Here is a 26262-nt window from a genome sequence, read left to right on the forward strand (position 1 = left end):
TTATCATTGCTAGGGAGGGAGATATGATGATATGTTCACCAAAATTTGTGCTTCTTTCTCTAGTATTGAGATTTTGCGGTGAAGTGGCTCCCTAGCTGGGGACCACATTTCCTAGTTCCACTTGCAATTCACTGGGCTGTGTGGCTAGTTCTTGCTGGTGGAATGTGAGTGGCAGTGGAATATATCACTTCTAGGCCAGGTATTTACAAAGTAGGTGTGTTTCCCTATGCTCTTTTCTCTCCACTTTCCAAGTATACACAGATGAACTCCAAGACCTTACGAGGTAAAGAGACAGAAAGTGGAAGAACCCTACATCCTTGAATCACCATAGGGAGGAAAGTCACCCACATGGGGATGGCAATCACCAGAATCAGACTATTATATGAGTAGGAAACAAACTTCTATGGTGTTAAGAGACTAAAATTGGGGAATTACAATATTTGTTAGTCAACTGTCAAAATGTTTTATAAAAGTGATTTAACAAAATTCATATTTACCACATAAGCTAACAAATTTTTTTTAAGTTGAACTTTAACTGAATTTAATCAGGCCCTAGATCTAACTACCATGAAGAGGTAGTGAGCCAAACCCAGACTGCTGTGGGAAATTACATAGAACAAAAGAAAAGGCATGAAGTTAAAAAAGAAAGGAATAAGGGATCAGATTAGAAGAGACTTAAGAAACATCAACCAAATGTAATATGTCAACCTCTTTGAATAATGATTCAATTAAAACAACCATAAAAGATATTTGAGACAATGAGGGAAAACTGAAAACTGGGTATGACATTAAAAATTTTTTAATTTTGTTGTGTTCTAATGGTTTGTGATTAAGATTTTTTATAGCCCATTTCTGTCATATCTATCTGTTACAGGTACACAGTTAAAGTATTCATAGATGAAATGATATGATGTCTAGGTTTTGCTTTAAAAATACTCCAGCCCAAGAAAAAAGGAGGAGCCGAGGGAATAGATGAAGAATGGTAGTCTGTTAATAGCTATTAAAGCTAGGTGTTAGGTAAATAGAGGTGCATTATAATATTTTCCGTACTCTCTGAATGTTTAAAAAGTATAATAAAATTTTTAAAAATTAAAAAAAGCAGTGCTTGCAATGAGTAGTAAATAAATCCTAGAGATTAATGCACAGTATGGTAAATATAGATAGCAATATTGTACTTTAATAATCAAACTTGCTAAGAGTCTAGAACTTATTTCAACCACTGAAAAAGGACAATTACGAAGTGTGACAGAGGTGCTAAATATTGCTACAATGGTAATCATACTGCAATATATAAATGTATCGAATTAGTATGCTGTACACCTTACATTTACACAATGTCATATGTCAAATATATTCAATAAAAAAATGAAATTGGCTAACAAATAGCAAAAAGAAAAAGCAGTGAATAAAAATATTGACTGTTTAACCTATATATATCAACAGAGGACTGATTCATTAAATTATAATAATCTATATAATGGAATATTGTACATTTAATAAAGAATTGGATAGCTCTTCTGTATTAATACAGGGCATTAATGTATTTAGTGAAAAAACAAAATGTTAGGCTAGTGTGTATAGGAAGTATGCTACTATATGTGTTAAATCCACACACCCATGTGTGCACACACACATTTGTGTAAGCACAGTTTGTCCCTGGAATAATATAAGGCAAACAGCTATAACGGTTGCCCCTGAGGAAGGCAACTGGGTAGCTAGGAGACACAAGAATAAAACTCTTGTACACTTTGTTCATTTTAAAAATGGTATCATTCACATGTATTACCTCTTAGAAAATAACTAAAAAAGGAAATTGGCTATATACTCTCCTGTCTGACCAAACTCTGCTCCTTTACCCATTATTATATCTCCTGCATTTAGCACAATAAATGTGTTGAACAACTTCATATGAACAGCAAGAAAACACTGAAACAAAGTACTAATTATAAGCAACTATTTAATCTAGTACCTAATAAATTTCATTTAATTAATTTTTCAACACTAAACGAAAACATAATGTTAACATAGTAAAAATTACAACTATATTAAAGAAAACCATTTACAAAGAAAAGGATACTGGAAGGAAATACTAAATGTTAACAAACGGCTGTCTTTAGATGATTGGACAGAGGGAACTGTAAACCTCAACAATCAGAAACAAATGCTTTCACAGAAAACCTGTTAAGTGAGCCTTATTCCACCCCCGACCCCACTCCATACAATGATGCAGCAACTACATGGAATCCCCACTTTGTCCCAGAATCCGCCTTTCCAAGACTCTCCACACTTGATTTGTTCTCCCTGATGAACTTTCCTTAAAATCAGCTCAGATGTTACCAGTATAAAGCCCTCCCTACTCCTGAAAGCAGAGACAGTTACTCCCTCCTCCAGGCTCCCGCAGTGTTTTTTTCAAGACCATGCTAGCACATCAGCAGATGGTAATTCATTTGTCTATCTGACCTACTTCCATTGAGGGCAAGGACATGATTCATTTTCCTGTCTTCAGTGCCTGGTATACAGCAAATTATAACTTTTACTGAATAAAGTCACAAGGTCCCCATACAGATTTGCTTACTCAAGACATCAGTACTTACAATCTGACCAGTAGATCTGACTAAAGAAAAGTTTCAAGTGGAAGGGCAGAGGGGAGAGAACCACCGTTACAAATGAAGTCAAAACACAAATGATAACCTAGGAAAAAATACTGAAACAAATGATACACAAAGAGAAGAGTCAACTCAACAAGACTGTTAAGAACACAGACTTTCAAGTCAGACATGGATTTGAATTCTAGTTCTGCTACTGTTCACTTCTGTGAACTCAGGCAAGCTACATAACCTTTTAAGGCTCCTTCTCCTCATCCATAAAAGGGGAGAAAACAGTACCTAGACCATAGAGTTGATGTAAAATTCAATGAAATAAAGTATGTGAAAGGGCTTGATACAACGCCTAGCTTGTGCTAAGTGTTCAATAAGTATTAATCACTAATATCCTTTTAGATAAAGAACTGTCACAAATGAATTTTTAAAAATATCAACACACCAATAAGCACATCACAAAACAAAAGAAAAATAATGTCTCTTTATCAGGTATTCAAATTAAAACAAGGATATTCCAATTTATCACACTGGCAAGTACATATTTATAAGGGTATGAGGAATCAGGCTCTTCAATAACAACTGTTTTGGGAAGAGTAAGCTGGTACTACTTTACTGCAATTTTGCAGTAGTAATAGCTTCGAAAAGTCTTAAAAATACTTTGACCCAATAATTCCCCTTCTGACAATTTATCCTAAAAGTATAACTGCTAATATGTAAATACATTTAAGATTGTTGATTGTGGTGATGTTTAGTGGAAAGAAAAATTAAAAACCCCAACATTTATGACAGAAGATTGCCCTAATTCTTGACTCTTCTATAACAGAAGTACACATGTGTACTCTCTGCCACACAGTGGCAGAGCTGGCTTGTGCCAGCTCATACCGGCTCAAAGAACTAATTGCTAAAGTCCAGGAATTTTGTGAGCCAACTCTTGGTGTCTTGAAATCAGCCACAGTGAAAGTATTTAATACCAGAGAAATCAGCAAATGCTATCAATCAACTTTACTTTTTCCCCCAGAAAAAGTCCCTTGTTACGCATTTACCAACACAGTACTGGTATTTGGCAATACCTCCCCATCCACTGGTATTGAGCGTGGCCATGTGACTTGTTTTGGCCCATGGAATGTTAGTGAATGTGACACATGCAGAGGTTTTAAATGTGCTCAGTGGTTAACTTACCCTCGTGCATTTCTGTCATTTGTCCTAAGAAGAACACGCCCTAGGGAATGACTGGTCCACCGAGAATGAGAAACATGAAACAGACGAACTCAACTTACAGCCTGAAGCAGAGCTGTCTTGAGTGACTAATAAACCCATGAGCAAGAAAAGTAAAGTGCATTGCTGTAAGCCACTGAGATTTTGAGGTCATTATGCAGTAAAACCAACTAAAAACAGTCTTCAATAGAAGAGTAAACAAATTGATATATCCACACAACGAAAAATCACAGCTTTTTTCCTTTCAATACGCGAACATCAGATGCTGAGATGTGCAGAGATCAAGTTGGGAAGATGAAATGTTCTGGGTGCAAAGTCGTCTCCTTGGAAAGAACAGGCTTTGAACTAGGTGGTGTATAAGGAAACTATGATTTGACAAAGTGCTGATCAAAGGCTATTTCAAAAAAGTGGGTGCAGAAGAAAACTAAGGAAGGAGTGGGCAACTGGGGCATTAAACTAAGGCATTACTAGAATATAAGAAACTGGAGAAAATTGTACTTCTTGGATCTCCTCTCAGGGGGAGAACTACAGATGTTTGGAAGGAATATTTTGATAAGCTGCTTGGGGTGGTAGGAAGGGGATTAAGGGCTTTGTAAGCATGTTCGTGGTCAAATAACAATACTTGGTCTTGAACTTCTGGTTAGGTGCAGGGTTTTTATTTTGCTAATGGGCACTACCTCTAGTGGTCCTCCTCCGCATTCCTCATTCCCACCCCTAACTCCATTCCAGAGCTCAATCACCCTAAATAAATGTTGAACGATGTCTAAAGAACACTGGTGTGAATATGAGAGTCCATCCAGAGTGCCACATGTCACCATCTGGCCAAAGTGGGGGAGCTCAGACAGTATTGCAGCAGAGCAGGAGGGCTGTCTGCGGTAAGAACTATTTACAAAGAAGAGAGCTACAGTGGGCGTCATGGCCTGCTAGAAAGAGCACAATATTTGCAATCAAAATACGTAGCCTCCAGTCCCAGCTCTGCCACTAACTACCCATTTAATCTTGAGTAAATCAAGATTATGCATGGTTTTTTATTCATCTTAACACCACTGGAGGTTGGCACAGTGCTACAGGGCCTGGAGACACTGAATAAATATTTGTTAACTATATGAGCATATGAATGAGTAAATGAATGACTGCTCTGAATTTCTGTTTCTTCACCTGCAAGACAGGGATAAATATAACACCTTCCTCTTGAAGTGGTTCTTTTTTTTTTCTTTTCTTTCTTTCTTAGATTGAAGGAGAGAATGCATATGTATATAAGTGCTATGGAAACCATAAGGAAACCATCTGAACTCCAATAGTTTTATAGTCAGTCTAGGTATGATGGTAAGTTAGGGGGCAGAGAGTCTGCCCATGTACATGCTGAATGTGTATCTAAATTGATAGGGAGTCTAGAGTTCTATAACCTCTGCTCTGAAATCAGAGTTAAGAGGAGACATGCTCTGCATCCCCAAGCTGGAGAGCACTGAATCGGAAACCATAAACTAGTTTACTAGTTTATGGCAAAACGGAGAAAACAAGCATGCTGTAATGTGTTTTGTTTTGTTTTTGTCTCTCCATTTGCATTTTAGTTTTGTGTTCTCATTATTATCAGGATGATTTTTTTTATTGAGGTATAAGTGACATATAACTTTATATTAGTTTCAGGTGTACAACATAATGATTCGCTATTTGTATATATTGCAAACTGATCACTCCATAAGTCTAGTTACCATCATCACCATACACAGTTACAAAAAAAATTTTTTTCTTGTGATGAGGACTTTTAAGATTTACTCTCTTAGCAACTTTCAAATATGCAATACAGTATTGTTAAGTATAGTCACCATGCTATACATTACATCCCCATGACTTACTTGTTTTATAACTGGAAGTCTGTACCTTTGACCCCCTACACCCATTTCATCCACTGTCCATGCCCCCTCCCTTCTGGCAACCACCAGTCTGTTCTCTATATCTATGAGTTTGAGGGCTTTTTGTGTTCTTTTTTAGATTCCACATATGAGATGATACAGCATTTGTCTTTCCTTGTCTGACTTATTTCACCTAGTCTAATGACCTCACGGTTTATCCATGTTATTGCAAAGGGCAAGATTTCATCCTTTTTTATGGCTGAATAGTATTCCATTGCGTGTGTGTGTGTGTGTGTGTGTGTGTGTGTGTGTACACGTGTGTACGCCATCTTTGTCCATTCATCCACTGGTGGACACTAAGGCTGTTTCCATATCACGGCTATTGTAAATAACACTGCAGTGAACATGGAGGTGCAGATATCTTTTCAAGTTACTGTTTTCATTTCCTTTGGATAAATACCCAAAAGTGGAACTGTTCAATTACATGGTAGTTTTATTGATTAATTTTTTGAGGAATCTCCATACTGTTTTCCATAGTGGCTGCACCAATTTACATTCCCATCAACAGTGCACAAGTGTTTCCTTTTCTCCACATCCTCACCAACACTTGTTATTTCTTGTCTTTTTGATAACAGCCATTCTAAGAGGTGTAAGATGATATCTCACTGTGGTTTTGTTTTGCATTTCCCTGATGATTAGTGATCCTGAGCATCTTTTCATGTGCCTAATAGCCATCTGTATGTCTTCTTTGGAAAAATGTCCATTCAGATCCTCTGCCCAGCTTTTAATAAAATCATTTGTTTTTTTTTACCATTGAGTTGTATGAGTTCTTTATATATTTTGGATATAACCTCTTATCAGACTTATGATTTGCAAATATTTTCTCCCATTCAGTACGTTGCCTTTTCATTTTGTTAGTGATTTCCTTTGCCATGCAGAAGGTTTTTACTTTGATACCGTCTCACTTGCTTTTTTTTTTGCTTTTATTGCCTTGGCTTCTGGAGTCAGATCCAAAAATCATCACTAAGACCAATGTCAAGGAGCCTACCACCTAGGTTTTTTTCTAGGAGTTTTATGGTTTCAGGCCTTACATTCAAGTCTTTAATCTGTTTTGAGTTAATTTTTGTGTATTGTGTAAGATAGCAGTCGACTTTTCTTTTGTTGCATGTGGCTGTCCAGTTGTCCCAAGACCATGTACTGAAGAGACTGTCCTTTCCCCACTGAATATTCTTGCTGCCTTTGTCATAAACTAATTGGCCATATATGTTTAGGTTTATTTCTAGGTTCCCTATTCGGTTCCACCAATCTAATGTGTCTGTTTATATGCCAATACCATACTGTTTTGATTACTATAGCTATGTAGTATAGTTTGAGATCAGGGAGCATGATGCCTCCAGCTTTGTTCTTCTTTCTCCAGATTGCTTTGGCTATTTGGGGTCTTTTGTGGTTCCATACAAATTTTAGGATTGTTTGTTCTGTTCCTGTGAAAAATGCCACCAGAATTTTGATTGTGTAGATTGCTTTGGGTAATATGGACATTTTAACCTATTAATTCTTCCAATCCATGAGCACAGAATATCTTTCCATTTATTTGTGTCTTCTTCAATTTCTTTCATCAATGTCATAGTTTTCAGTGTGCAGTTCTTTCACCTCCTTGGCTAAATTTATTCCTAGTAAAGACTTTAAATGCTGGAGATTTACAATTAATCTGGAAATACATCCAGGCTACATTATGTTTTCAAAAGTATTTACAAAATAAAATAGTATGATATTTCTATTTAAAAGTATACTTAGAATAAGTGTTTGGAAGAAAACTACAAAAATGTTAGTAATGGTTATTTCTGGGTGGTGGCTACAAGCAACTTTTACTTTAAAAAATCAGATACTACAGGAGGATACAATGAGTAGGTTTTCAGTTTTACTAATTATAAAACAACGCTATTACTATTTCAGAAGGAAAAAACTGAATGTACAAAACAATGAGTATTCTATAAACCAGCCAGCAATTTTTGGAGTTAAAGTAAATAAATGTGACAGCACAGCAGACTGAATCCAAACTGGTCAGTCAGAATTTATAAATGTGACATAAAAAATGACAGTCAATGCATGATGCACATGTACTGCTTTGATCACCTCATGTTTCCTCAAGAGCTAGATGAGCAAATCATCACCTGCATTGGGATTTCTCAAAGTGAGGTTCCCTGAGCACCACCCCAAACCTAGTGATTCAAAACCTCAGAGAATAGGGACCAGGATTTAGCCATTTTAACAAGATAACTAAAGATTGAGAATATTAACCTACATGGTAGAAAATATATGTGACTAGTTAAATATAAGCTGTACTGAAGTTTTAAAAAGAAGCACAAAGCTTATATTTTGCAGGTGAATTTTTCAAGGTCACTAAATTACTGCTTATGCACACTTAAGGCTAAGACTGTGAAATAAAATTTACTTAAAGACAAATGTAAAGTCTTCATTAGTAAAAAATTACAACTATGAGATTAAGTTAAATCACATTCACTGTTGAAGAGAATAACCTACTTATTGAACTTTCATGTAAATTGCTTTGTAAATCACAAAGCGTTTTCCAAAAATAAAGATTTCTTTTCTAGCACCCAGCACTGGCATTCATTCATTCAAATGTTTCAGTATACCAGACACACAGCTGCCTATAAATCTATTTGCTGAATGGATGTAGAACATTCATTTATAAGTAGGAATGAATTTACAAGCAATTGCTAACACAACTAAACACTTTACATACATGAACTCTTTTAATCCACATTGAAATTCTGTATGATAAGTACTCATCTCCAGATAACGAGCAAACTGAAGCAAAGAGGGGAGGAGACTCACCCAAGTCAGCTGATAGAGCCAGGATTCAAATCAAGGCAGCCTGGCTCCAGAATCTGTACAGCCACTAAGCTATACTGCCCTCCTGATTTAAAACCAAACATTATTCAGCTATTAATAGATTCCCTAAGTGAAGTCGAAATATCTTTAATGATTTTATTGTTCATCATTTTAATACTCACTTTTGGCAAAATAAACACTATTGCAGATTTTTCTAATCTGTTTAATATACTGTTGAGAGCTGAATGCCTTTGTCTCTCTTGTTTGCTGATTTCCTCAACAGCCTGGAAAAATTATTACTCTTTGCCCAAGATATCTATAGTCTTATTCTGAAGACCTGTAACCTTATAAGCGTTCTTTTGTGAATACATTTACTTTAAGTATTAGAAAGAGTTAACAATCTTATTACCCACAGATAACTATTATTAACATGTCATTACACATTCTCCCAGGTTTATTATATGCATAATACTCTCACCCTCCACCACTACTACCAAATTAAATAAGTAAAATCACTATATAAATGGAAAGGAATGAATTGTCTTACTCTGCAAAAAAGATAGGAAATGAATCACTGTCATAAAATAGAAAGTATTTTAAGCTATTATTCCATAATGTAAACCCCGAGAACATTATATTCTACAAATAACTAAGTTTTAGTTTGTAGTAATCATTTTCTGAAGACAAAAATAATTTCACAGGTGCTTTATAAAAGTCTACGATCAGCCTCATCTAAACACTTATTTTTAGAGGAAAAGCTTTGCATTCAAGAAATATAAGACAAATGAATTTTCTTGTATTTTGCTATAAACTCAGCTTTGTTTTTCTACATTAAGAATTGAATTGTTTAAAGTTCTAAGAAAAAACTACCTGAATGTTTATTCCATCCTGTTTAGCACAGCAGTCAGTGGCTACTCCTTGGTTTCATCACTTACACTACCATTCTGGGATTCTGGCCATTTCCTTATTTCCAGCCTCACCATCACAGATCTGCAGCATGGTCACACACTGCAGTCCCACAGTATGATATGCAACACAAAACAATTATCACTACCTATTACTCATGCTTCCTTTACTTCAAAAGTAACAAATAATAGCAACCCAGTAAAGGACTCTGGTTTTAGACATAATCCACATCCAAATCATATTCTCCAAGAGCCTACTCGCTGAGCTGTCTGAAAGATGTGTTGTGGCCTTTGGCTACATTTCCCCCTAGAACTGCCTAACCGAAGAGGCATGCTGTTATTGCTAAATATAAGGTAGCCATAGCAAGCTTCTTGAGTAAACTCCTCTGAGGAAGACTCTGGATAAAATGCAATGGTTAGCATATCTTTATAATACATCACAGTGTTACTCTACTTCAGTTGTTACCAAGCCTGGATGATCAGAAACACCTATGGAACTTTTTAAAAACAGATTACTGGGCCCTATGCTCTTCCAAGAGCCTCCTCACTCACCCATCTGCTCCCCAGAAGACTAATTTAAGTAGATCTATACTAAGACTGAGTGAAAAAAAAATTTTTTTTTAATTACCTAGATCCTTGCTATTCAAAAATGTGGCCTAGGCACCAGCAGCATCAGCAGCACCTGGGAGCTCACTGGGAATGCAGAATCTCAGGTCCCATCAGACCTACTGAATCAGAACCTACATCTTAACAAGATCTCCAGGTGATTACATGAACATTAAAGACTGAAAGCACTGCCCTAGATGATTCTGCTCTGTGACCAGCTTTTAAAACCACTGCTCTACTTAACTCTCTAATTCTCAAAATATATAATCAGGTATATGAATAAATTTCAAATGTACTTTGATTACTGCAGACGGACTACCATGAAAGTCTGGAGAAACAGATTTTTAAGAGGGCCACAGCTACCACGATTTCACTCACCCTTGCATTACATATGGGAACTGAGGACTCTGTGCTGGATCCGTTTGTGCTTGTGGAAGGGTACGTTGCCTCAATCCTTCTGAGGAAGAACTGGCAGCTAAGGACAAGGGTTCTTGACTGGATGATGGAGTTGTTGATTCTGACTGATCTGAACTCTACAAACAAAGATGTAATTATTTTTTCAAGGAAACAACTCATTACAATATGAGATTAAAGACACATTGCTAAAAATGTATTTATGAAATCCCTTTGCAAAGAGTAAATTTTAGAAATTTACTTGATTTGAATCTTGTGCCCAGCACAATAGGTGAACATTTTAATTCTGATGAGATTAAGAGCTCAGAAAGTCAAAAGTGCTTAATTATACAACAGTCCACTTCTCATCTAGAAACGGCCGAGTAGTAGAGCATGATACGGTCATGCGTCACTTAAAGATGGGGGATAAGTTCTGAGAAATGCCTTGTTGGGTGATTTCATCATTGTGGGAACATCACAGAGAGTACTTACACAAACCCAGGGAGTATAGCCTACTACACACCTAGGCTACATAGTACTAAATGTATGGGACCACCATTGTATATGTGGTCCGTCGTTGACCGAAACATCATTATGCGGTGCCTGACTGTGTACAAAACTGTGAGGATAAAATTAATACATGCAAAGCTTTTTTAATGATGCCTAACACTCAGAAATGCTCAACAAATGGTACTAATTACTGTCACTTAAACAGCTACTATGTGCCAGGTACTGTATAACATGCTATTGGTAACACATTGGTTTAAAACAATGAGGAACATGCTAGAAATCAGAAGATCTAGAATCTGGTATCAACAAATGGTACTAATTACTGTCACTTAAACAGCTACTATGTGCCAGGTACTGTATAACATGCTATTGGTAACACATTGGTTTAAAACAATGAGGAACATGCTAGAAATCAGAAGATCTAGAATCTGGTATTATCTCTGACATTAACAAGGAACATAATCTTAAAAGGTCATCTAACCTCTTGAGTTAGGTAAGCCTTGAATCTCAGCTTTCCTACAAAAAATGAGATTAAACTACATCTTCAAGATTCCTTTCAGTTCTAAAATTCTATTCATTTATAGACACCACCAACAAATATTGATTTTTACAAAATGAACAAGATACGAATAAGGATTTTAAAATTCTCATTCTCCAGTGCCATCAGTAACTCATAGATTCAATAACCTTAAAGAATATAACCCTTTTAAAGCCCACCTCAATTTGTTGCTGTTGGAAAACAGTTTGTCATGTTTTATGTAAATTTAAAACACAATTACATTTTATAGAAATTACAGTTCTCCCACTTTAAAAAGCTGAATACAACATAATTTTAACATCCTTCTCAGTTTGTTGAAATTGTATTTTGCCTTCTTATTGACAGGACATCTTTCTACATGTCTACCTTCCTAAGTCCTGCCATGTGAAAGGTCCCAAGGACACTGATCTTTTGCAAAACTAACAAAAGCTTTCTTTAAGATGTTACTCCACACAAAACAGATACATAATATCTTACTAGGTAGCCTGCTTCTTAGGGACATAAACTGAGAAGGACTTCTTTTTTCGCAAGATTTCTCATTAAGTGGACAATCATAATCTGGTGCTCATTAAAAAGTTAAGAGAAGAAAGACCTAGCCATTTGGCAGTACAGCCTAATTTCTCTAGAACTAATGATTTCTGACCTTATTAGATAACTCTTTCATGACTATATTTTTAAGATTTTTCCAGTCCCACTGAAATTTCTCAGCAATAAAAAATTAAGGGTAACTCAACTTAATTTTCCTTTAATACTTTCAGATTTTCATAACACATCTTGAAAAAAACTGAATATATATATAATGACATAAAATGATAGCTGAGGAACCACTAGCCAAGTCATAGGGTTCTTTCTCAACAAAAACTGGAGCAACACAACTATATCCAAAGGGCGTATACAGAACTCTGCCAACGCCAATGTCTGTCCCTTCTTATGCAAGACAGACCCTTGGGTTTATTGACAAAACATATTTCAGTTTAATGTAAGCTAAGCTCCCATGGCTGGTACTAGAAAATACTAACCATTGAGGCCATACTAATTAAATATAGCAACTAAAGGATACAGTTTCTTAAAGAAGCAGTTAACTAGTATCTACTACAAGATATTTCAACTAGTTATCACCTCGGCCACTATCCCCTCCTTAAAGTTTTGGCTAGATTCTTGACAAGGAGGAAGTATACTTCGTACTATAAAAGCTCCCTGCCCAAGAAGTTTACAGCCAGCTTCCACTCATCCCAACCATTTCTCTCACCTCCAAAGGTGTCATATAAAGTTTTTATGAGAAACTAAAAATAATTTAATGTGAAAGGATTTGGCACAGTGTCTTTAAAACTTATAGAGAATGCCTGAGTTGAAAAGCTCAACTATTAAAAAAAATTCCCAAAACAATTTTAAGCAGATGGAAAAATAAGGAGGGACAAATGAATTCCCAAACATGAAAAAGCTAAGTAGGTTAAGTAATTTTTCCTCCTGCAGTTGGAATGCATCCCCAAATCTAGTCATTTAAAAAAAAAAATTCTTGACCAAACTACTTCAAGAACATTTAGCATACCTAAAATTCAAATAATTTAATCCACCTTGAATAAAATATACTACATGAAATACCTAAAATATTTCTGAAACTTTACTGGCCCTAGAGTTTATATTATACAACCATGTCATAATTCTGCTGAGTATCTCAGGAATTAAACCCCTGAAGATTGGATCTGTTACTGACTTGCCACATAGCAAATTATAACTCACGGGGAACGGGCTTCAGGGGATAACACTGCATACTGGATCTCTAAAAACGAAGTTTAAATGCCAACTCAAGCTGTTCAAAACACAGTCTCACAACCCACAAGCTCCAATTGTTCTGTTTTTTCACTTAGTTTTTAGAGGCAAAAAAGGATAATCAGAAAACTTTAACGTTTACTCCTCCCAAACCAACTCACAGAATTGCTGCTGGATGCCAATGCTTCGTGACTTTCTTTACTGGTGCTGGATTTTGGAGAACTGGGAGGAGTCCGAGAAGTACATACTAGATGAACCATATGATACTCATCTTGCTAAAATTAAAGAAGATTACATTTAAAGGGTAGTACTGGAAAATGTACAGCTCAAAAAGTCAGTAGTTAAGCTGAAATACTTAACTTAAAACTTAAGTTCCTTTCTAGCAAAGCCATTTTATTAGTAATGAATTATTGTCATTTGAAGGTAAATTTACCATTTTAGTATTTGGGGCCCTTTTGAATTCAATATTTTCTCCATGCTTAGAAAATAGTCTAAATACTCAGTAACTGCTATATGAAAAAATGATTACTTTGTATACCAAGGAGTCTTGAAGCAAACACTGCTACAAAGCTGTGTCAATGCAATCTATTATTTCAATATACAAACATTAATATTAATTACCACCTTAATATCAGAAAGGTAATAGTCACCTTGAAGCTTAGGCCTACACACTCTGAGTAGTGAAAATATTTCCATTACTTGAGACTTTTCAGCTATAATAAAGAAACATAATTAACTTTACCACAATTTCATTTACCTCAATTTTAGCAAGGTGATGTATAGTTCTTTATTTTTTTTAAGTCAAAGACTGATTTTATCTATAACACTTACACACAAATATAAAGCATATATTTGAACTATATTCTGTAAATATTCCATGTGTTCCCATAAACCTACAACTATGACTGAAGGAAAATATTCTAATAATGATTAGCACTGGCATTTTAGCTTACTGATTTCATGAGTATAGTTATACTTAGGCATAAAGCAAGTAAATAAGATGGAGAAAGGAAACAGAATAAAGGAGGGAAGAAAAGAACAAAGGATGGCTCAGCAACCTAAAAAAAAGAAAGAAAAGAAAAAAAACAGAGAATGATGAAAAACGGGGGCAGGAAGAAAAGAAAGTGCCCAGTTGTGAGAAGAAACAAAGCTTCTAGAAACTAAGAATTTATCAACTGCCTCCCATAAACCTAGAATTGTGCTTGACTTTGAGGCGAATCCAAGAAAGGGTAGGAGTCAGCCCCTCCCTTAAAGAGGCTCATGATATCGTTAAAACATCAGACTGGCAGGTTCGAGCACAAAGAAAAATACACAACAGTCTGCCATACAAAACCGAGAAGCACAAACTACAACTGCTTTAGGAGCTTAGAGAAGGTGGTTAATGGGAGTCAGCATGTTAGAGAAAGGCATTTCCAGAGAAGGCGTGACATGAGATAACGCCAGCAAAGCAGGCAGAAGGTACGCCTGATTTACAATGTCCCCTGAGCTCTGGAATACAGAATATTTAAAAGCATCCAAGTAAAAGATGTTTATCCTTATAAACCTAGTTTCGAAGGTCACACTAATCACAATTAACTCACAGTATTCATTCGCCTTTGGAGAATGCCTCTGTAAAACATTTTATAACTAAACAGGTAAAGTTAACGGCAGCATTTAACTGAAAACAGTAGAGGTACACTGACTTTAATAAAAACAGACCAAAGATCCATTTAAATGATAAACATATTGCTCAAAATGTTTTATATAAGGAGCACAACAATCCTTTGACTGAAGTATTTTTATTTTAAGTCTTCTGATCAGAAACCATTTCTGGCAGCAAAAACCTTTGGAAAAGTATTCAGGTACAGACTCTAGCTATCCTTAGGTTAAAATAATAAATAAACTTATACTTCTAAAAGCATATAGCAAAAAGGTTTTTAAGCATAAAAACAAGAAAAAAAGGAACAGGTGGGGCATAAAGGATTTTTAGGGTAGTGAATTTATTCTTTATGATATTATAATGGTGGACACATGATCATACATTTGTTAAAACCACAGAATGCACAACGTCAAGAGTGAACCCTAATGTAAACTATGGCTTTGGGTGATGATGATGTGTCAACGTAGGTTCATCGACTATAACAAAGGTACCACTGATGGAGAACACTGTTAGTGGGAGAAGCTGTGCATGTGTGGAGGCAGGAGATATAGAGGATCTCTGAACCTAAAACTGCTCTAAAAAATAAAGTCCATCAAAAAAAGAGAAAGAAAGAGGAGAATAAATCTGCCGCAAATTCCACTCTTTTTAAGAGAGAGGTTATTAAACCACTTTGACAACCTGAAACTACATGATTAAAATGAAAATGACAGCAAAAAGTCATACTGGCACAGCTAAAATGTCAACTATCTAAACAGAAGGAACATACCACTATAACATTTGACAAACTCTCTCACAGGCGATGATAAACACACAGGAGAGGATACAGACCTTCTAAATCAGATTAGGGATATCCAGAACATTAAGAGTTAAGTCAAAGATCTAAGACAAAACATAAAAGCTATGTATTCAATTCTGCCACATTCACAAACAAAAAGCAGCATCTCTAATGCAGAAAAGTTCTAAAAGTATAAATTCCACAAATGAACATGAGGTAAAAGCTGCCATTAAAATAATGAGCATTCAAACTGATTGTCAAAAAACTACATTGAAAAAAAAAATCTACATTGAAATAGATTTTAGCTCTGAGCACCAGTATTTAAAGCTTGCTAACTGATGGACCAATTGGGTTTTCTTCTATTTCCTGTCCTGAAATTAAACTCCTAACCCAAGAAACTTGTATTAAAGTATCATGTAGTTTGGTCAAAAGGAGATTATCATCAATGAAAATCTTTCACCTCTACTTGAACACTCTACTGCTGCACTACTGACAAGTCAATAGTGCCTTCTTACACAAGATGACAAATACCTGAACACAAATCTATAATCCTATCTCAGGTTTAGTCATCCAATGGATATAGAAAACTGTTACCTAAACTAAGCAGAATCTATCACTATGTTCTTTAGTTTCTTCTTCTGCTGCTTTTTTTTTTTTTTTTTTGCTGAGGAAGAGCTAACATCTGTTGCCAATTTTCCTCTTTTTTTTTTTCTTGAGTAAGATTCGCCCTGAGCTAACATCTGCGTCAATCTCCCTCTATTTTGTATGTGGGTCACCACCACAGCATGGCCACCAACAAGTGGTGCAGCTCTGCACCCAGGATCTGAACCCAGGCCACCGAAACAAAATGCACCAAACTTAACCACTAAGCCACAGGACCAACCCCATGTGCTTTACTTTCTAATTCATGTTTAGCAGTTATGCTACCCAAAAGGGTTGATTTTAAGTATCTAAAAACTGAACTGGTTGGATATTGATAAAACTTCAGAATATATCTCCTCTCATACTTTGAATGTATCTGGTATCAAATAGTGGTAGAAAAGCTTACTTTTCTGAGAATGTCTTTCAGCTGCAGATGATCGGGAAGCAGTCTGCCCGAATACACCAATCTCTGATCCTTCGTCAACTAAGAAATGGGACAAAGAAAAGAATTCAACTTTTTCTAATTATACAAACTGAAGGTTGGAAATAACATGCTTAAAGATGAGTAAAATAAAACTCCCTTTATGCACAGATAAGCAGAAAACTGACACAATTTAAGAATTTTGTCTGTCCAAAATCCACTTAAGACATCAAGAGCTCAGCAAATGGTATCATATCTATTGTAGATACAATAAAATACAAATAATTACCAACTTAAAAAAAAAAAACAAGGAAAATAAGATAAATTGAAAGTTTGCCTTTTCAGTCATAATGCAACGCATGTGTGACTATCATTAAACACCTTCCTTCCAGACTATAAATGAGAAAGTGAGGGCGTTCTTTCAATAGTCAGTAATGGGATAAAATTTCAAGATCAGCAGAGTTATTTTGCATTGTTTTGTCAGTATTTTTAATCTAAAAGTATACATAAGATTTATTTTCTTCTTTACTACAACATCATGGAGAACAATTCATTGGTTTTAATTCAAGAGCCATTTGGAGTTAGTTATGGCTTTAGGTAACTATACTAGGTTTTATTATTCCTGCCACTCTCATGACTACCTTTATACCATTTTCAAAAGCACAAGACTAAATGAAAATCAACTCAAGTGTATGGAGATTCAGTTGTCATCTCTATACGCAACCCAGGAACAGGAAATACATTCTGGTTATCTCTGCCCTATTTTGCACTTATGACAAATCTGCTAAGTGCTCACACTGCTAGCATTAAAGTATTTAAAATTAAAGCATTTATGTATAGTCCCCATAAGACCTCCTATTTCATAACTGAGAAACAGGCAAATGTTCCCTGAATTCTATTAAAACAATAAAATATTAGCTATATCAACAACTGTTAAATACGTCAAATCCAAGCAACAACTGTAACAATTTTCACACAGACTACATATTCAACATGGCTACTAAAAAAAGAGTCTTATACTAGAAATAATCATAATAGAAATGGTCATACTGAGAAAGAGTTATGGTTCCAGGGTCCTTAGGTGCCAAAGATCAAGACAAAGGGATAGTTGTCCTTCCAAGATACTTAGCTGTTAGGCATAACCTAGCTTCTCCTGGAAGTATTTTTGAGTGTGCCATCCCTAAAGTGCACAAGTGCAAATTCCTATATAGAAGTAACCAAATACAACACGGCAGGTTTGTTTTTTTTTAAATATATACCACAAGTCTTAAAACTTCAATCAACATAAATAAATATTGAGTGGGGCACGAACAGCAGATTATATAACATAAGTTAAATGCTAAGTAGATGATTGATTTAATAATTGATTGTAAAATGAATTATACAATGCTTTATGTGTTTCCATAATATACTTATTACTGTAGCTGGAACCTAAAGAAGTTTCTTTGATAAATACTACAGCCATCATAAACTATCATTTTTTTTACCAGTCTGAACATTTAATAGATACTTCTATGTCATATCATAATTCTGCATAACGGACATCAGTCTTATCTTATGAATTTTAATTTTCTTTACTTTACTATGAGAATTCTCAAACATACACAAAGTGGAGAGAATAAAATGAACCTCCAGGTACCATCTTCAAGAACTCCCAAATACACGGCTTCAAAAATTACCAACCTTCTGGCATTCTTGTTTCACCTATGCCCCTGTTCCTTTTTGGGGGGAAGAGAGTTTCAAAGCAAATATCATACTTCACTTTTCACCTGTAAAAATTAGTATGTATCTGTAACAGTTTTTTCCCCCAAATAAGCACAATGTTATCACACTCAACAAAATAAATACTAATTCCTTAGTATGTAATATCAAGTACAGTTCAATTTTTCCCTCTTGCTCGAAAATGTTTTTAGAGGTGGTTTGTCTGAATCAGAATCCAAACAAGGATCACACACAGGATTGAGATGTTATGTCTCTTTTAATCTTTTAACAGTTTCCAGTTTTCTTTTTTTAATTTTTCCCATGCTATTTATTTGCTGAAAAAAATCTGTTGCAGCATGGGTTTGGCTGACTGTGTCCTCCTGATATTGTCCTATATAGTCCCTGTATAATGTAGTTAGATGTAGAACGTTGATTAGATTCAGGTTCTTTTTTGTTTGACAAGAGAATTTCATAATAATGCTGTGTATTTCCTCTTGCATCACATCATTACCAGCACATGTGGACTGGTCAATCTACTTTTAGTAATGTTAAGATTGATCAGGGGCCAGCCCAGTGGCACAGTGGTTAAGTTCACACATTCCTCTTCTCGGCGGCCCGGGGTTCGCTGGTTCGGATCCTGGGTGTGGACATGGCACCGCTTGGCAAAAGCCATGCTCTGGTAGGCGTCCCACATATAAAGCAGAGGAAGATGGGCATGGATGTTAGCTCAGGGCCAGTCTTCCTCAGCAAAAAGAGGAGGATTGGCAGTAGTTAGCTCAGGGCTAATCTTCCTCAAAACAAAAAAAGATTGATCAGTGGGTTCAAATGTTGTCAGCCTGCTTCACCCCTTATAAAGTTCCCCATCAACCATTCACTTTATTAATTACCTAGATCCAATGGCCTAGATCCATTATTTCATTAGGGGTAAAAAATGATTATTTTCTAGTTCTACAATTCATTCTGTATTAGCTATGATTCTTCTAAAGGAACTTCTTCTACTATTTGGTTAACTAGTCTATACAAGAAAGACAGCAAAGATGCTCAATTCATTCCCTTTATCAGTTTTCAGAACGAGTGCCCAAGCAATCTCCAGAAGTGACCAATAAGTTTTAGTTGAAGTATCATTATGAGCTTGTGGAATTTTATGTTTTTCAATGTACTGCCATCTTTTCTTTTTTTTAAATTTTATCCTCAAATTGCACCATCTTTAGCCAGTGGGAATCCCTTCAAGTTGGTTCCTGTGTCATTTTGACATGACCTCTGTAGTCTCTAATAGCTTCCATGCTTTCAGGCACAAAAGGCCCCAGGTTCACTTCCTGCCCCAGACTTGGAATCAGCCATTGCCCCAGAAGCCTTGACTCCTTTTAATGAGCAATGGAATCTAAAGACTAAAATCCGGGATCTAAGAGTGCTTATTGTTACTTGTCATTACTTCTAAGACTTTTCATTGAGGAAAGTATGTATTTTTTAGAAAGAGAAACTTAAACCCTGAGTTCATACTGCTATTTCTGATTTAAATTAAATAGGATACGGTTTCTACTTATTTTATTTGTATCTTCTCTCAGCCTGAAAATCTTGATTGTTAATATTCACAAACATATGCCATTAGCAAATGTATTTATATACTTTATCCTACTATATATAATCTCAAAATAATAATAACAATATTGGATGAAGTTTAAGATTTCTTGTGGCTTTTTTTTTCCTTAGATATAACCCACTAGGGATATACAGTCAAAACACTGTGTTTCAAAATTACTTGGAATAATTACTCTTGTAGCTATGCCACCATCCTGATATTGTTAAATTGTGTTACTATTTAGCAATTACTTTTTTCTATTTAATTTTCTCAAAATCATATGTAACATACACGGCAACAAAGTAAAACTTATAGAACAAGGTACATTCAAAGAGGTTTAGTTTCTGTCCCTGTCCCCTCCCCCTCTATAATTCTGAATTATCCTTCCATCATTTCTTCTTAACAACATAACAAACCTGAATACAAACATACTTGTATTTCCCTTCTTTTCCCACATAAAACACAGTACACTATACTTACTCTTTTGTACCTAGTTTTCTCAGTTAATGTAACCTGGAGATTACGCCTTAGCAATATAAAGATGTCTTCCCCATTCTTTTTGACAGAAGCCTAATACTCCAATATATAGAACAATTACAGTTTATCACTGGATATTTGAGTGTTTCCAAGCTTTTGTTCTTACTCAGTGTCCTTCCTTCATACCATTCTATTTATTTCTGCATTCCCCCACAGTATCCTGCAACATGAAAACCACTAGTGATCCTGATAAAAGCTATCCTGGTGGCGCAGCAGGGTAAACACTTAATTGGAATGGATTCAAGAGAAAAGGAGAGGAGTATGGTTAGAGATAGCGAATATACACAACTTAGAAGGAGTTTTACACTAAAAACAAGGAAAGAAACAGAGCAATAGCTAGAAGGGAAGTGGAATAAAGAGGGTCATCTTCGTTTGTTTTACTCTTTTTTTTTTTTTTTTAAGGAGAGAGAAATAACATGTTTGTATGCCAACAGGAATAATCCAGTAGAAGGAAAAAACTGATAACGCAAGAGAGAAAAACAGAATTTCAAGCGCAATGTCCTTGAGCAGCAAACAAGGGGTGGAATCTTGCGTGGAAGAGATGGACTTATAGAAGAATACGGCAGAGATAGGTAAAAAAATGTTAAGAAACTTGTACAAGATGCCACTACCACCACTCTGTGCCTCAGTTTTCTCATCCGTAAGATGAAGGCAATAATAGTACCTATTTCACAGGGTTGAATTTCCATAACAATGAAAATGCACATAAACCTCTTAAAGCACAACACCTAGTAAACATTCAATGAGCATTTGATGCTAATTTCTAATACCTGCTCCCCTGACATCACGTAGTTTCATGAGGATCTAATGAGAGATTATGTAAAAGTATTGAAAAGTTGTATGAATAACAGCAGACTATGTATGTTCGTTATGCAGAAGAACATAATTAGGACACTGCTAAATAGGTTTGGCTAAAGCTGCAATGACTACCACTTTTAATGACTAAAAAAGAAAGCCCTAATCCACATTAGAACAACTTTGAGGCCTCAGTTTAAAACATTTATAAACAACAAAAGGAAAGCTTTTAATTAATTTTACCTTCTCATCACAGAGAGAGAAATATTTTGATGTTGGTAAAAAGAAGGCGATATCCAAAACATAAGTTATCCAAAACTTATATTTTTCGTGAAAGGATGTATTGCATGGTAGTGTGAAAGAAGTGTTTACCAACTACTTCTAAATATAAGAAATCCATACACTATCTGCTTTCTACACAAGTAATCTCCATTTTACCTTTAAGCTGTTAACAATAATGGAATTAATCATATACTTTATCACAAGTATCACTTCTAAACAAGATGGAAAAAAAATTCTAGAAAACCAGTATTTTGGACTATTGATAAAAAATGTCTATGAATTAAGCACACTGGTAATCCAACTTAGTTTACTCGTAATTCTTTAGTAGACAGATTTAAAACCATTTTTTCACAAAAACAATATAGATCATTGTCAGTCAAATACACACTTCACAGACTCCAGAAGCCCATGCTTGAAAAACTTTGCCATACAAGTTAAACACATTTAGAATGATCACCTGGTTAAAAACACGGGTATTGAAATCTCATGAGAGTCAGCTATAAAGCAATCATTCAGATTATCTATAATAATAATTCTTATATCAAAATAAAAACACAAAATTAAAGATTTTGAGAACTCCTACTCTCAAAACTATGAGTCCCAGTTTGAGAAATACATATAAATAATCACTAAGCTTTTAAACTTAATAGCACATAACCTATTTAACCCAAAATATAGCTGACTGAAATAGCATTACCAGAAGCCCAGAGACTGGTCTTCCTTTATCCCCAAGTCCTCTTTGTTTAAAGCCTTTACCCACAGAAGAGAAAGGGTGGGCAATGGCAAAGCAAGTCGCTCAGCAGGATGAGGAAAAGACCCAACAGCAGCCAGCAAAAAGTCCTAACATTTGCAAGAAAAAAAAACCATAGCCTTCACCATGTGTACCTGTGGAAGAGGGATCAATGCTTAGAAAGCCCATTAAGAGGCATGTGTACATTTCATTCATATCACTGGTCATTGTCCCTCCAGGGTCCTTTGCTAAATTTTCCATCCATTCTAAAAGCTAGAGTCCATCAGATAAGCTGCAAATTTGTCTCTCCATCTAAGGCCTCTCTCTCCCTCAGACCCAGCTCCATAGATCCAACTGCTGAGCAGGCATTTGACTCCTTCAGATGTCTTAATAGGCAACTCAAAGTCAAAACACCTATAATGGTTCTCAACTCCCAATTCCCCAAAGCCTTCCTCCTAGTTCTTTCCTATCCCATAACAATCTGCCACCAGTTGTTTATCGCAAAAATCTGGGCATTATCCTCAATTTTTCTTTCTCTCACCTTGCCTCCCATATCTAACCACCAGCAAATCCTATGGACTCTATCTCCAAAACTCCATTGCGGATCAGTCCATTTCTTTCCATCTTCACTGCCATTACCCTAATCTAAACCATAATCTCTTGCCTGAGCTTCTGCAATGCTTCTTAATAGCTTCTGTAATAACTTCACACTTCCACTCTACAGTCAGTAGCTAGAGTGATTTTTTAAAAATGTAAATCAACCCTGTCACTCTCTGATAGATTCCCACCATAATGGATTTAACTCTAATCTCTTGCCATAGCCAGACAGTCCCAGCAGATCTCGTTTCTCTCTCCAACCTCCTCTGATTGTATCCTTTCCTCCTCACTCACTAGTCAAACTGTCACTCACTTAGATCCCCAAATATGCCAAGCTCTTTCCAACTCACTCTATTCTCTCCCAGCTCCAGCATAGCTAGCTCTCAAATCATCTTTTAGGTCTTAGCTTTAAAATGACCTCCTGAGAGAGGTTTCTCTGATTTGCAAACTTAGAGTATTCCCTTCCATGTACCCTTTTTGCTTCCTTCATGACACAAACCACAATCTGTAATTATGTTCACGTTTGTTTCCTTAAGTGGAATATGAATGCCAAGAACAAAGGGTCCCTGTCTGTCTAGTTCATCACTTTGTTCCCAGAGCCTAGGACTGTGCCTGACAGAGAAGATGCTAAATGCCAATTCTTAAATGAAGTATCATGAGTCCAAAAGTGTTTACACAGATTTGGAAGACACAATTCATTTGAAGTTCACTATATCAGTTATTTTACATGTAATCATTAAGAATGGAAATGAAATATTTAGTCTGAATCACAATACTAATTTAAAATATCCGCTGGTGCTAAATTCACCTGGTTCATCTCTGAAAATGGTACTGGTATTAGCAGATTACTATGAAGGAGCAATCATGTGTTAGTATCTCAGTATTAAGTTTTCTCTAAATTAGCAGTCAACTTCAAATAAACTTTTATCCTTCCACAGCAAGGGAACATCAATTTTCAAAAAAGCAGAATATACTAAGACAACAAAATTGCATGGTACCCCTCAAAATGTAAGAAGCAAAAACAAGTGTGCACGAGAATGTGAAGAAACTGGAACCCTCATACATTGCAGGTGGGAATGTAAAATGAAACAGCCTCTGTGGAAAAGTTTAGCAGCTCCTCAGAAAGTTAAACGTAGAGTTACCCTATGACTTAGTGTATACTCAATTCCATTCCTAGGTATACACCAAAGAGAACTGAAAACACATGTCCACACAAAACTTGCACAAGAAGGTTGGTAGAAGCATTTGGCTATTATTCATAATAGCCAAAAAGTGGAAACAATTCAAATGCCTATCAGTTAGTGAACAAAATATGATATATACATACAGTGGAATATCATCCACCCATAAAAAGTAATGAAGAACTGATATATGCTATAACACGGATGAACCTTGTAAACATTACGCTAAGTGAAAACAGCCAGACACAGAAGGCCACATACACTGTGATTCCATTTACATGAAATTTCCAGAAGAGGCAAATCCACAGACAGAAAGTAGTTTAGTGGTTACCAAAGACTAAGGGAACAGAGAATTGGGAGTGACTACTATTGGGTATGGGGTTTCTCTTGGGGTGATGAAAATGTTCTAGAATTAGACAGTGGTGATGACTGCACAACTTTGTCAACTACTAAAAACCACTGAATTGTATACATTAAAGGGAAAATTTTATAGAATGTCAATTATATCTCAATAAAAAATACTGTTACTTTAAACTGAATATTCAAATGCCTTAAGATAATCAAAAGTTTTAAAAGGAAAAAGAATTCTTTAATTTTACTGTCGTTGAAAACAGAGAAAAAGAAATTTTCATGTGCCTAAATTAAGAAGATTTGAAAATTTTCTATGTCACTAAAAAGAATTACCCTTTCAGTTTAAATATCACTGAATGTAATTTAAATATCTGAAACCAGTGGTTAGACACAATAACAAACAACAAAATAATCAACTGACTGAATTTTCAACTAGTCATTTGCATTATAAGCTAGAGTATTAGGAAAAGTACAGATTGAGATCTCAATTCAAATTCAATTTAACCTGTAAAAGTGACACACTTTTATTATCCAGACCTGCTAATAACAGTATCTTTTACCTTGACTGAAAACCCCTTTCTGTATTAGTTAGGGTAAGTAATGCTAGATGATATAACACACCCCAAGATCTCAGTAGCTTAGCACAATAAAAGTTCATTTTTGTCTCAATAAAAAAACATTACATGGTACCCTTTAAATAGAAGAATTCAGAAGACTCAGGATTGGTAAGTCTAACTAACTAAATTATCAATTAAAAGTTTCTATTGTTAAGTACTGGCCACAAAGATTAACATATAAATATACTTGACCGCTTCTGTTAACACCACCACCATTTTTCCTGTTGTTCACACCCTACATCCACTATCAGCAAACTCTATAGGTGTACTACTTTCACTGCCTCCACTGCTCCTCTATCCTAGACAGTAGAGCAGAGGCAGCTAAATTACTAAGTTGGACACATCCTGTGGTATTTTGAGTAGCCTGGAGACAGAACCATACCACTCCAAATAAACAGCTGCTTAACCAGCTGGCCCAAAAACTCTACTACCCACTTAACAGATGTTGCTAAAAACAAAGGTGAGGAAAACTCACCTGCTTTTAATCCTAAACTTGGGAAAGATTTTTTTTTCTTCCTACAAGGTTTACACATATTATTATCTGAAGTGTCTGACTTTTTAATGTTTAGATATCAAAAACAGATATAATACCATGCAATATTAATGAATTTAAAACATTCACAAGAGTGTGATAGATGAGTTTACAAAGCCAAAAATATTTTCATATTTCTAGAAAGTCATCTAGTTGGTGTCAAAAGATTAAATTTTTATGTGAAAGACTAAATGGGTCTCTCATAATTACGTATGGCATCAAAAATCATGTTCTTAGTATATCCAACTTCAACATAATCAAATAGCTCAGTAAAAGCAACCTTCAACTTACGTGTTAGTTGAAAGAACCATAACCCAAGTCCTTTGAAAGTAGTAACTATTAACATTTCAGTATTTACATACAGTTCAGTCACAAGTGTCAAATACTTTTAAAGAGTTAGTTCCCAGGAGGTACACAAAATATCATTCCTGTGGGAAATGAATTCTGTGAATTTGTACTGGAACATATCTCCTTCCCACTCAATTCACCCAAACTAAAGCCCCAGGACATTCAGAAACACTGTAAATGGAAGCATAGTTTGCCCAAACTGCCTCCAACCCTTATCTCCTTGCAACAACAGTAAGGAAAACCAGCTTAAAGAATAATTTTCCCTATAACTCCAAAGGCTTATTCCCTGATC

At 35.5% G+C, this 26262-nt stretch overlaps 1 protein-coding gene across 2 annotated transcripts in view; it reads right to left on the reverse strand.

Moving 5' to 3' along the window:
* HERPUD2 (HERPUD family member 2) overlaps positions 1-26262 on the reverse strand; it is a 42735-nt gene that overhangs the window by 9939 nt on the left and 6534 nt on the right. For both annotated transcript variants that reach the window (XM_070264829.1, XM_023639508.2), the window contains 3 exons: positions 16706-16783; positions 13405-13518; positions 10411-10565 (listed from right to left, as the gene is read on the reverse strand). In XM_070264829.1, coding sequence (XP_070120930.1) covers positions 10411-10565; positions 13405-13503 — 254 coding nt within the window. In that variant the 5' untranslated portion in view covers positions 13504-13518; positions 16706-16783. The remainder of the gene's footprint in view (positions 1-10410; positions 10566-13404; positions 13519-16705; positions 16784-26262) is intronic.

This window comes from Equus caballus, chromosome 4, assembly GCF_041296265.1.
Source record: "Equus caballus isolate H_3958 breed thoroughbred chromosome 4, TB-T2T, whole genome shotgun sequence".
Taxonomy (NCBI): domain Eukaryota; kingdom Metazoa; phylum Chordata; class Mammalia; order Perissodactyla; family Equidae; genus Equus; species Equus caballus.